This window comes from Camponotus vicinus, unplaced genomic scaffold (assembly GCF_025532165.1).
Source record: "Camponotus vicinus isolate PSW18456_S1 unplaced genomic scaffold, iyCamVici1.0 SCAF_13, whole genome shotgun sequence".
NCBI lineage: Eukaryota > Metazoa > Arthropoda > Insecta > Hymenoptera > Formicidae > Camponotus > Camponotus vicinus.
Window position 1 is genome coordinate 11,461,329 of NW_028141949.1, and position 13,216 is coordinate 11,474,544.

General features: G+C 34.8%; 2 protein-coding genes across 2 annotated transcripts in view; one reads left to right on the forward strand and one right to left on the reverse strand.

Annotated features, from left to right (window-relative positions):
- LOC145964585 (aminopeptidase N-like) overlaps positions 1-13,216 on the reverse strand; it is a 59,663-nt gene that overhangs the window by 17,203 nt on the left and 29,244 nt on the right. The gene's annotated exons all lie outside the window — the stretch shown is intronic.
- Positions 7,756-8,668, forward strand: LOC145963629 (uncharacterized). Its single transcript, XM_083085729.1, has 2 exons — positions 7,756-7,915; positions 8,414-8,668. The coding sequence occupies exons 1-2, from the start codon at positions 7,786-7,788 to the stop codon at positions 8,623-8,625; spliced, it is 342 nt and encodes a 113-aa protein (XP_082941855.1). The 5' UTR covers positions 7,756-7,785; the 3' UTR covers positions 8,626-8,668.

Consider the following 13,216-nt stretch of genomic DNA (forward strand, 5'->3'; position numbering starts at 1 on the left):
TCACAATTTGTCAATGCCAAACATATATATGTGTATTCGCGATCTTACCATTTCTAAAGATCGTTGGAAACTAACGAACTCGATACATTATAGCTGGTACATTATAGCTGATGTCATGTAAACAAATCATAAAGTCATGTATGATTGTTTCCTTAGTTTCTTAATATCATCAAGATTCGATGTATAATCAAATAAAGCATGTTTCAAATTTAACGTAATTTTTATTAATTTTGAGTTATTAACGTAATTTTTCATAACAAAAGTAAATCAAGAAACTGTATGATAGATAGATCTTATTAATCTTATTAATCAAGTACAGTATAGTTAGCAATATCAAAAATTACTTTTAAACTTTATAAATAATATTTCGCAAAATTCTAAATAATGTTTCATGCAAAATAATTATAGTATAAAAATTACACTATAACAATATATTTTTTTCTCACAATTATATAGTTACAATAACATTATGATAAATGAATAAAATAAAAATAATGAAATCAAAATTCTTCTTTCTTTTGTAAAATTAGATTTATTTGATTCTATAATTCAAATTCAACTTTTCGAAACAAATCTGACATAAGAAAATTATCTGAAAGTACTCGATTAAAAGAAACTTGAAGGTTGAGAAAAACTTGTAAGAAAATTTGATAAAAATACTGGTGAGAAAATAGAAACTCGTATGAGCATTGATATCTGTAATGATTGACAGTTTTAGAAATATAAAATGTATATAGAATAAATATAAAAAAATTCTTCGAGAGATACACTAATTACAATTACAATTATATTCTTACATATTAGTCAAGCATATATATAAGACTACTTAAATTTTATTTTTAAATGTTATGTGTTAGGTACACGAAAAATATTATTATAATTTTATATTTAAAAACTGAGAAATATTAAAATAACAAAAATATGATATAGCGTATATGTCATAAATTATTGTAACATGTAATAGAATTTATAAAAATCAAAAGATGTACAATATTTAATTAATTTTGATATTTTATTACTTTATATTGTATAAATTATTAAGAACACAGTGATATTATGTGTATACATTTAATATTACGTAATCTTTATAGAACATTATTATATATCTTATAATTTTATACATATACATATGGTATAATATACAGGGTCTTCAAAAAGTCCCGAAACGCTAAAATAACTCGAAAACGATCAACTATAATGAAAAATATGTAAGGAATAAAGTTGTAGAACTAAATAAAATGTACCTAATGATAATAAGAATTTGACCTTGGATAAAGTACTCAAGGTCATATGAAGGTCAAGTTGATTTTTTTAAATAGAACTCCCCATTTTTTATTGCATATTCTTATAGCTTATTTCAAGAGCTTTCCAAAACACTATAATTAAATATTCTTTCGTTAGGTACATCTCGAGTTATGAGGCTTGAAATCATTTCTTAATTTTACATAAACTGTAAAATAACTTGTAAAATATTCATTTTTCGATTATCTTACCTGAATACTTTTATATACAAAATAATGAGAGAAATCAATTGGTGTAAAGAAAACACATAGTTATTTTTAAGAAAAAAAATGTAATTGTTAATTGCAAATTACATTTTTTTTTCGAAACAATTATGTGTTTTCTTTACACCAATTGATTCCTCTCATTATTTTGTACCTAAAAGTATTAAGGTAAGATAATCGAAAAATGAATATTTTACAAGATATTTTACAGTTTATGTAAAATTAAGAAATGATTTCAAGCCTCATAACTCGAGATGTACCTAACGAAAAAATACTTAATTATAGTGTTTTGGAAAGCTCTTGAAATAAGCTATAAGAATATGCAATAAAAATGGGGAATTCCATTTAAAAAATTCAACTTGACCTTCATATAACCTTGAGTATTTCATCCAAGATCAAATTCTTATCATCATTAGGTACATTTTATTTAGTCCTACAATTTTGTTCCTTACATATTTTTCATTATAGTTGATTGTTTTCGAGACATTTTAGCGTTCCGGAACTTTTTGAAGACCCTGTATATCAAGAGACACGGTCGACCGGCCCGCCCGGAACCCAAATTGGCGCTCGCTGAGCCCCACAACAGAATGCAGGTGCTCAACGAGTCGCCCCACCAGAACGCGCTCCATCAGCTTACCGACCTCATCCAAAAGACAGAGAGATCGGTAAGCCGATGGATCAGTTTTTTGTCATGATAGGTTGCGGTAGGTTAAAGTATTACTGGCGTTATCGAACGCGATTATGTGTTCGATTGAAGAATGCGATAAACATAATAAACATTTAACATATTAATATTATTATTATCATGAATGTGTGTGATATCCATACATCGTATGATATCTATTTAAAAATTAATTAGATTAAATAAGTATTTTTAAAATATTTATTACTTTTACTATTATCATATAAAATATTAATATTAAATATTTATTTAAGATAATAGTAAAAGTAATAAATATTTTAAAAACACTTATTTAATCTAATTAATTTTTAAATAGATATCATACGATGTATGGATATCACACACATTCATGATAATAATAATATTAATATGTTAAATGTTTATTATGTTTACCGCATTCTTCAATCGAACACATGATCGCGTTCGATAGCGCCAGTAGTACCTTAACCTACCGCAACCTACCATGACAAAAAACTGCTTGCAGTCGCCGAGTAATTATCGTCGCATTGTCGCGTCGTGTAGTAACGTGTCCGCGCGTGTTTCTTTCATCGAGTGATTTTTAATCGCCAACAGTTATTATTCGACAGTGATTAATAGTGATTAGTGATAGAATCATTAGTAAATTTCTCGCCTCATCGAGTGAGTAAATAAATGTGATTACGTTAAAGTTTATAAAAGAATACAGTTCATGAAAGAAGAAAAACTTTCAGTTAATAATTTAGTGTGGATTTCTTGTCTTTTGCAACGTGATATCTACGTTAAATTTGAGAACGTACGATCTATCGGAAAATTCATTTCTCCTTCAAGCAATTACAGCAATACATCAAAAGTCATCGAACAAGTTAATAATAACTATTTTTTGACGTTATGTGAAAACAGATCTCGGGAAGTCAGAGGGACAGTGTGTCAAAGGAAATTCGTGAAAAGAGAGGGGTTTTTAGTGGGTAGGGAGTACCGAGTTGATAATTCGACTTGGTACTCGAGTCCCACATAACTCACTGGATCGACCGGTGGGTATGCATAAAATGCATTTTCCCCTCTCTCGTAAAAAAAAAAAAAATTACAGGTGAGTGAGCGAATGAGAGAGAGAGAGAGAGAGAGAGACAGACAGACAGACAGACAGACAGACTGACAGACAGACAGACAGACAGACAGAGAGAGAATGTATGTGTTCGTATGTGTATAGCGACCAGCTGATCGCAGCAGGCGCCCCGCGTAAGCACCCGCGTCTGACGGTGAATCGCGCCACCCTTGCCTGCCTCTTGTATTCGACCCGTCATACGTTAACTACTTCCTTTAATAATTCAAAAACTAAGCTTCGGACGAAATTTTGCCGAAGGAAAAATCATCTTAGAATTGATTCAAGAATATGTCATTTCAGGGACACAGGGGTTATTTTGAATCACCCTGTATATGGGGCGGCATGTTGCTGAGGCAGTAAGGCTCTTGCCTACCATACGAAGAATCGCGAATTCAAGTCAATATTGTTAATAATCTTGCTGGCTTTATTATTTAGCATGCCACATGGAAATATCATTCCTCCCAATTTGCACTTTCCGCTTTCATTCACTGTAATTTTATTATCAAAGCGTTTAGACGAATCAAACATTGACCAGACATTGATTTTATGCTTTTATTTTAGTTACGTAAAGAGAGAAAAATGCTTTATGCATACCCGCGGGGCCGTCCCTGCGGGTTATGTGGTACTTCCCGGACGAAACAGATCCAGGTTTACCTACTAAAAAACCCTCTCTTTGTAAGGCTTCGCTGTCATCGTCGCTCACGCCCCGAAAACTGCTGTAGCATTATTCCCGGGAAGCGGACTAGCTACACCGAACTAGCGGTGTCCAAGATTGCACAAGCTCCTAGCCTCTACGCGGTCGTTCCTCAGTGACTTTACTCCATGAGTTCATCGAGGATAGGGGAGCTGGAGGGCTAATAGATTTCCCCCGCAGCTTCCAAGAACTATCTCTTTACTTCTTGGATAAAGGACTCTTATCTTCCCCGATCGAAGTCTGGGGTGAGGGGGGAACCCTCCGCTCTCTCGTCCTCGACCGCATAGATGGCAGCGAGGCCTCCTGGTCCGTTTTAGAGGTCTTCGACAGGATGGCCTCACCGGACCTATTGCACCCTTGTGTGCCGTTTTCCGGGCAGGGGAAGGACACTGGCTCATAACCGAGTCATTCTTCTTGCCCCCACCCGCGGACATTGCTGAGGTGCCGGCTTGGAAGAACCGGAGGATTTCCCTCTACCCGCGCATCTTGACTCTAACACGGGGCCGATTTCTCAGCCCTGATTTTTGCCTTCACAGACCTAATTAAGAAAACAAGGTCAGACAATAATCAAGCCTATACTCGCGAGCACATAAATAGGTCCTTTACAATAGATTGATAGTTACTTTTTTTTCTCTTTTTCTCGTCCCATTTTCCTTTACTGAAATGAATATTCTAGCGAATATAGATAAAACGGACACCTGTTAAACTAGCAATTAGTAACTTATTACTTTCTCACTTTTCATGCCGCAAAGGGACACGGTATGCTTAATTGATAAGGAAAAGAATATTTTTGAATGTCATCTGATATATTTACAATAACCCGATGTATTTATAATAACATTATATCTCTTTTGAATTTTTTGCGAAAAGATCCAACAATAGAGTTAAATTTTATATAATTATTTATTAGATAATTAAAAATGATGTACCAAATATCTTAAATTATTTATTTATGTATATGTATATATATATATATATATGTATATATATATATATATATATATATATATATATTTGTATATTGTATATGTATATATATATATATTTATTTATATATGTATATGTATATATAATAAATATATATATATACAGGGTGATTCAAAATAACCTAATTGTCCTTAAAATGACACATTCTTGAGTCAATTCTAAGACGATTTTTCCTTTGGCAAAATTTCGTCCGACGCTTAGTTTTTGAATTATTAAAAAAAGTAATTAACTTATGACGGGTCGGATACAAGAGGCAGGCAAGAGTGGCGCGATTCACCGTCAGACGCGGGTGCTTACGCGGGGCGTCTGCTGCGATCACCTGATCTCTCTTTCTCTCTCTGCCTCTCTCTCTGCCTCTCTCTCTCCCTCCCTCACTCTCTCTCTCTCTCTCTCATTTGCTTACTTACTTTAAGTCATTATTCTTACTTAAATTATTATTTACTTTTTATTATTATACATTTTCGCTTTAATTATTATTATTATTTTAAATTGTACTTTTTTTTTTTTTTTTTTACGAGAGAGGGGAAAATGCATTTTATGCATACTCACCGGACGGTCCGGTGAGTTATGTGGGACTCGAGTACGAAGTCGAATTACCAACTCGGTACTCCCTACCCACTAAAAACCCCTCTCTTTCATGAATTTTCTCTAACATTGTTTATTTGACATCCCGAAATCTGTTTTCACACAACACCAAAGAATAGTTATTATTACTTTGTTCGATGCATTGCTGTAATTTCTTGAGAAATGAATTTTCCGACAAATCGTACTTTCACTCAAATTGAACGTATATATCACGTTCTAAGAGACAGAGATCCACTCTAAATAATTAATCGAAAGTTCTTTTTTCTTTTATAAACTGTATTCTTTTATAAACTTCAACATAATCACATTCATTCACTCACTCGATAAGATGAGAAATTTACCAATGACTCTATCACTAATCACTATCAATCACTGTCGAATAATCACTGTTGGCAATTAAAAACCACTCGATTAAAGAAAGACACGCGCACATACGTTATTACACAACGCGACAACGCGATGATATTTACCCGGCGACAGCAAACAGTTTTTGGTTATGGTAGGTTACGATAGGTTAAGGTACTAACAGCGCTATCGAACGTGAACATGTGTTTGATTGAAAAACCTACCGTAACTTATCATAACCAAAAACTATTTGCTGTCGCCTGGTAAATATCACCGCGTTGTCGCGTAGTCCCGTAGTGTAATAACGTATGTGCGCGTGTGTTTCTTTAATCGAATGGTTTTTAATTGCCAACAGTGATTATTCGACAGTGATTGATAGTGATTAGTGATAGAGTCATTGGTAAATTTCTCATCTCATCGAGTGAGTAAATAAATGTGATTACGTTAAAGTTTATAAAAGAATACAGTTCATGAAAGAAGAAAAACTTTCAGTTAATAATTTAGTGTGGATTTCTTGTCTTTTGCAACGTGATATCTACGTTAAATTTGAGAACGTACGATCTATCGGAAAATTCATTTCTCCTTCAAGCAATTACAGCAATACATCAAAAGTCATCGAACAAGTTAATAATAACTATTTTTTGACGTTATGTGAAAACAGATCTCGGGAAGTCAGAGGGACAGTGTGTCAAAGGAAATTCGTGAAAAGAGAGGGGTTTTTAGTGGATAGGGAGTACCGAGTTGGTAATTCGACTTGGTACTCGAGTCCCACATAACTCACTGGATCGACCGGTGGGTATGCATAAAATGCATTTTCCCCTCTCTCGTAAAAAAAAAAAATTACAGGTGAGTGAGCGAATGAGAGAGAGAGAGAGAGAGAGAGAGAGAGAGAGAGAGAGAGAGAGAGACAGACAGACAGACAGACAGACAGACTGACAGACTGACAGACAGACAGACAGACAGACAGACAGACAGACAGAGAGAGAATGTATGTGTTCGTATGTGTATAGCGACCAGCTGATCGCAGCAGGCGCCCCGCGTAAGCACCCGCGTCTGACGGTGAATCGCGCCACCCTTGCCTGCCTCTTGTATTCGACCCGTCATACGTTAACTACTTCCTTTAATAATTCAAAAACTAAGCTTCGGACGAAATTTTGCCGAAGGAAAAATCGTCTTAGAATTGATTCAAGAATATGTCATTTTAAGGACAATTATGTTATTTTGAATCACCCTGTATATATATATACAGGATCTTACACTTTATTTCAAATTATTTACAAGTCCACTGTCTTTGTGCAATTAACAATCAAATTATTAATACCAGAATCTAGTTGAAGTTAAGGTAGTTGTACCCCGACTGCATCAGTCAATGTAGAGAATGACATAAAAAGTGCAAAAAATATATAAAATTTGTACACTAAAAATCTTAATAGGAGAAATACAATTCGTATTAAAACTATTTACACTGTAATACAAAATTATAATAACATGAACAAAAATTAATTGACTAATGCTCCACGTAATGAAAATGAAAAGTTTAGACGTGGCAACGTCGCGTTCTCTAAGTTGAGTTATAGGTTGGATATTTACTTTTCTCAAGTCATTACATAACCTCTACCGTCGCGTCGCTCATGCAAAATGTCATCGGTTACGAGAAATCCTAAGGGGAGATTTATCAAAAAAAAAAGAACTCAAAAGGAGAGAAAAAGTAGCAGCTGCATGTGCTCAAATTTGGAAGAAAAAGCATAATGCAATCTCCGGAGAAATTGAATGTCTAATGTTTGCATAGGAAACAGGATCGTTGACATTCAAGTTTTGGCAAAAAACCTCAAATGTAAAGAATGCAAGTTACATTTGTCACCAAAGAATTGAAAAAGAAATTAAGCGAGGTTTACTTTCCACTTTTATGGTAAAGTGTGACCAATGTCAAATATTAACTCGAGTTGACACCGGAGAATTTCATCCTGTCGCTGAAGATGCTCAAGTTTATATTAAAGATAAAGTACATAATAATGTTACAACAAATGCAGTTCTAGGTAATTAATAATGTTCATTTACATCCCTGCAAAAAAATTTAGACAGGATTCAAACGATATTAATACGTATGGGAATTTAAAAGAAGTATATTATCAACTATTTTCTACATGTGCCTTATGATACTTTCATTAGATTTCAGAGATATTATTCGATAACTTATATAATTTCGTATCTAAACTAACCTGTTATTGATGACATTTTTTATGTATTTTCAATGAAATTTCAGTTTAAAATGGTTATGATAATATGCTTATACCTGAAGCTCGTAACATTTTTTCGGCGATGGATTAAAGTTGTACATATTTTAAATAATATGTCTATCCCAATGAGAGCATAATGAAACAAATATGACATCCATAAGACACCTGTTTCAAATTGTTATATGACTTTCACATAAATCTTATCTAAAATTATTCGCAGGGATAATTACACTGTTTGTATTTTGATTAATACTTTAATAGATTTTATAGACTTATGCATGATAAATTTGATTATAGGTAGCTTGAATGCAGGAGTGGGTTGTACAGAGCTCAATAAAATTCTTGCTTGTTTGGATATTCCAACAATTTCAACAAAAATTTTCCGAAAATATGAACAAGAAATTGGTCCAGCGATTGAAGCAGCAGCAAGAAGTTCCTGTAGAAAAGCTGCTTTAACAGAAAGAAAGTTGGTCCTTCGAAATGTTGAGGAATTGCGAAAGGAAATGTAAATAACATTTCACAAATTTTTTTTTATATATCAATTACTGCAGGTTTCAGGGTTTCATCGATGAATTTGAAAATAGTTCAAAGTAGTCTTCGTATACAAAAACACTAATTTTTATTACATTTCATATTCATCGATGAATTTGAATATAGTCTGAAGTAGCCTACGTATAGCAAGAAGTAATGTGTAGGATTGTATTGTTTAGTTTTTTGATTATTTTTCATGATGAAAACCGTACATAAACCGAAATTGTACAAAATGTATGAAATTAATTTTTGCATCGACATAATGATTTATACAATCTTTTCATCTTACATTTAACAATGTTAGTATTATATTTAAATTCTACTTGTGTGTATGCAGTCATATTTACAACGAATAAATGAACATATAAATAAAATAATAAACTGTTTAATTGTGTGTGTCAAATAAAAATCACATTGAATACATCATCTTTGTTAAATTATTCATTTACAGGCCGATTGAAATTCAAGAAGAGTTTTTCCTCAATATTAATGAAGCAATTGCAGCTGATAATAATAATAACAGTCAAGATTTTGACAAAACTAGGCAACATTGTCAATGTCATTGTTTCTTACGATATGGGTTGGTTGAAACGCGGAAACGGTAGAAATTACGACAGCTTGAATGGATACGGGGCAATAATAGGTTTCTTATCCAAAAAAATATTGGATTATCGTACACGTAACAGAAAATGCCGTTTATGCAGCCTGGGACGAGCGAAGGATAAACACGATTGCCGACAAAGTTTCACTGGCAGTGCAAAAGCAATGGAAGCTGATGCCGGTTCCGATCTTATTGCTGATAGTAATATTTTAAAAGAGGCTAATTTGGAAGTGAAATTAGTGTTTGGAGATGAAGATAGTTCTCTAATGCCTGCCGTTAATAAAAAGAATAAAGGAAGTGCAATTTATAAATTAGCAGATATGAACCATGTGAAAAAAAATTTTTCAAAAAAAATTTATGGTCTGCAATGTAAACATAGCCAGTTAAGAAAAAAAGGATTTATATCGCACATAAAAAAATGCTTTAGCTATGCCATTGCGCAAAATAAAGGCAATAGTATAGAATTAGCCAATAACGTCCGCTGTATTCCTGACCATCTATATAACAAACATGAAAATTGCGGTCGTTGGTGCAAAAAAGTTTCTGGCAATAATGCTGAGCTGTATAAACTAAAATTTACCATCACAAACGAACAGTTTTATGAAGACTTAAAGGAAATTTTTTCTGTTTATGCTGATAATGCATTTAAATATTGCATTTCTGCTTCTAGCCAAGCTAATGAAGCTTTTAACCATACAGTTACACGAAAATTTCCAAAAAATAAAAGTTACAGTACAAGTACATCTGGCGATATTCGAGTAGCTAGTGCTGTTTTAGTAAAGAATGATGGAAATATGTACTTGAAAGATTTAAAAGAATCAATCAATCTTCCAATCACTAGTCACATGCTAAGTCATTGTAATAAATTAGATAAAATTAACGTAACCAAATCTATAAAATCTCAATATACAACGTCTAAGCGGAGAAGAAACGAGCTGAGACAAGAAAGAGAAAAATTGCGAGTAGTCAATGAAAAAGAGGAAGGTATTACTTATAAGTCTAATGTAGCTTTTGAAAAACGTAGCAACAATGAAAAATCGAGTCTCAATGAAGTAATTGAAAATACAGATTTAAAAGAAGATTATAAGATGGTTGTATTTGATTTAGAAACTTCAGGCCGAAAGAAAAATTCAGATATTTTACAACTTGCTGCTATAGTTCAAGAAAATGTATTTTCGGTTTATGTAACGCCCACTCAAGATGTAGATAAGTTTGCTTCTGAAATCAATGGCTTACACAATATCGGAAGGGAACTATATTTACGAAATGAAAAATTACTTACGTTGTCTATGGTGGATGCATTACAGACGTTTTATGCATTTTTATGTAAAGTAGGTAAAAGTAAAAAATGTATATTGATAGCACATAATGCTTCTTTCGATATATCGTTTTTTTTAAGAGAATGTATAAAATATTCGCTAAATGATTGTTTTAAGTCGATCGTTTATGGGTTTTGTGACAGTTTACAGTTATTTAGACAAAAATTTCCTGATCGTAAGGGAAAAGGTATGTGTACGTTATCTAAATTAGCTGAAGATTTATTGGAAAATCACTCCAAAAATGAAAATTATCATGAAGCTGTATTTGCTGTATCAATATTACAACAATTAGTTGTTGCAAATTTTCCTGTGAGCCTTATATTAAAAAATGTAAAGAGATTCGAAATGAAAGTAACAGATTATACTGACAAATCTGTGATACATTCCAAAGTTAATAACCTATCTATATTTAAATCCATTTTATCTAATTATATGATAAGAAAAATTGCATCGCTTGATATTTCTTTTGAGCAGTTAAAAGAAATTTATACGAGAGATGGGGAAAACTCGCTCATTTCTTTTTTATCAGAAAAAAAGGACAACAAAAAACCTCACGTTACTAATAATGCTGATATAATACAAAAATTTATTGAAATTATTAAAAATGCATCAAAATAGATGTAAAGAATATTATTACAAATGTATTTATTGAAATTGTTAAAAATGCGTCAAAATAAATCTAAATAATGTTATTACAAATATATTTATTGAAATAAATCGTTTATATTTTTACATGAACATATTTGCTTTTTTCTTAAATACCTAGTAACCAAACCATGTTTCGATCGGTTTGAATCGAGCGCCGCGCGGTCAGGCAACGTTGCCACGTGTACAATTCCTTCAGCAGTTGTTCATCGAGATACCCCGAAAATAGATTAATGTCAATTTTTGGATTAATATTACTCTACAACTGTATGGATGGCCCTTCCCCAAAAAAAATATCCTCTTCATAAAGGTTTTAACTAGTTTTGTGCGAATTTTGGAGTAAATTTCAATGTTTCGTCATTTACAAAAAATAAAAATACACGTTTTGTCGTTGTCAACACCATTTGCCTTATGTTAATCATTATGAAAAGTAAGAACTTTGACTGTGAATATCTAGAAAACTGTACGGGCAATCGATCCAAAATTTCACGTACGTTTTGTTTACAACAAAAATAAATTTTGCTAAAAAATCAGCAAATTTTCAACATTTTGATTTTGGGGTACAACTATCTTAAATCAGTGAGCCACGGAGAGAATCGTTATGATCCGCAAGCATCGGAACGTACAATTTAAACCGACAGGGCGAAAGAGCGCATCGAGATCCTTGGAGAGACAACCAACCGTGTTCGCCGAGCGCGTCAATTTATACTCGAGCTCCTTCTGGAAAGGTCCCGATTTTTCAGGAACTCGACAGTTACTAGGCTCCGTTTGAATCTGACTGCCTAACGCGTTATTTATTAATCTTGGATCTTTCCAGAAGGGCGAGCGTTGTTTTGTGTTAGCACAGACAAGCGATATATCCTTTAACGGCTGCCAGGAGCGCCGAATGAACGGTTGGGCGCGACTCCCCCTTTTTTTTCCTTTTGCTTGAGTACACTTATTCGAGTGTTAATTTCTTAATGCTCGATGCATTTCGAACATCCCGCCCGCCTTGCCCGAGGCTTCGGGCGAAAGATTACATAGAGATGGCAGGGTCTCGGAGGGGGGTTTTTTTCTCCTAAGTGACCGCGAATTAAGGGCGCAAGGGATAAGGCGGTACGGATCGCGAACATTGATTTACAAGAATTTCACACAGGTAATTATTAATGCATCGATACCTTGATTAAATACTTCGTAACTTAAATCTATCACTACGGCTATTTGCATTTAAATTCACTGAATTTCTTCTGTCTTAGCGTGGCTCACCGGTAGGAGAATGAGCTTCGCGATCGGCCGTGTAAATTGCGAGGAGGCTGTGCGGACGGTGACCACGCGGACGAGTCCATCATCACCGGGATGCGTGCGGACAATGCGGGCCAGAGGCCACCGTGTGGGCGGCGTGTTTTCGCTCCGAATGAGGCACAGCCGACCGACCTCGAAGCTCAGCTCCTGTCGTCACCATTTTGGTCTGTGTGCGATCGAATGGAGATACTCCCGGGACTAGCGCTCCCAGAAGTGATGCCTCATTCGCTGCAGCAACTGCCACCGTGAGATTCGATTGTCGGGTTGATCGCTCAGCGAGGGTTCCGGCACGGCGGTGAAAGCGGACCCGACCAGAAAGTGTCCAGGAATCAGCGCGACCAAGTCCTCCGGGTCATCATTGAGGGCCTGGAGAGGTCGTGAGTTCAGGCAGGCCTCGATCTGAGCGAGGAGGGTCGACATTTCCTTATATGTGAGCATAGTGTCGCCCAACACCCGCCGCAGGTGATGCTTGACCGACTTCACGGCGGCCTCCCAGATCCCACCGAAATGCGGCGCTGCTGGTGGGTTGAATCGCCACTGGATCCGCTCGGAAGCAAGTCCGTCGATGATCCGCCGTCGCCCGGGGCCGCTCGCGGCGAAAAGGTTCCGCAACTGGCGATCTGTTCCCACGAAGGTAGTCCCGCAGTCGCTCCAGATCGTGCTGCACAGCCCGCGACGGACACGAACCGCCGCAGCGCAGCAAGGAATGCGTCCGCTGTGTAA

Bases quoted from the DNA above. Each gene is read 5' to 3' on its own strand.
- LOC145963629 (XM_083085729.1), top strand. From the start codon at position 7,786: ATGGTAAAGTGTGACCAATGTCAAATATTAACTCGAGTTGACACCGGA. The intron at 7,916-8,413 runs GTAATTAATAAT...ATTTGATTATAG, and splicing joins TACAACAAATGCAGTTCTAG to GTAGCTTGAATGCAGGAGTG.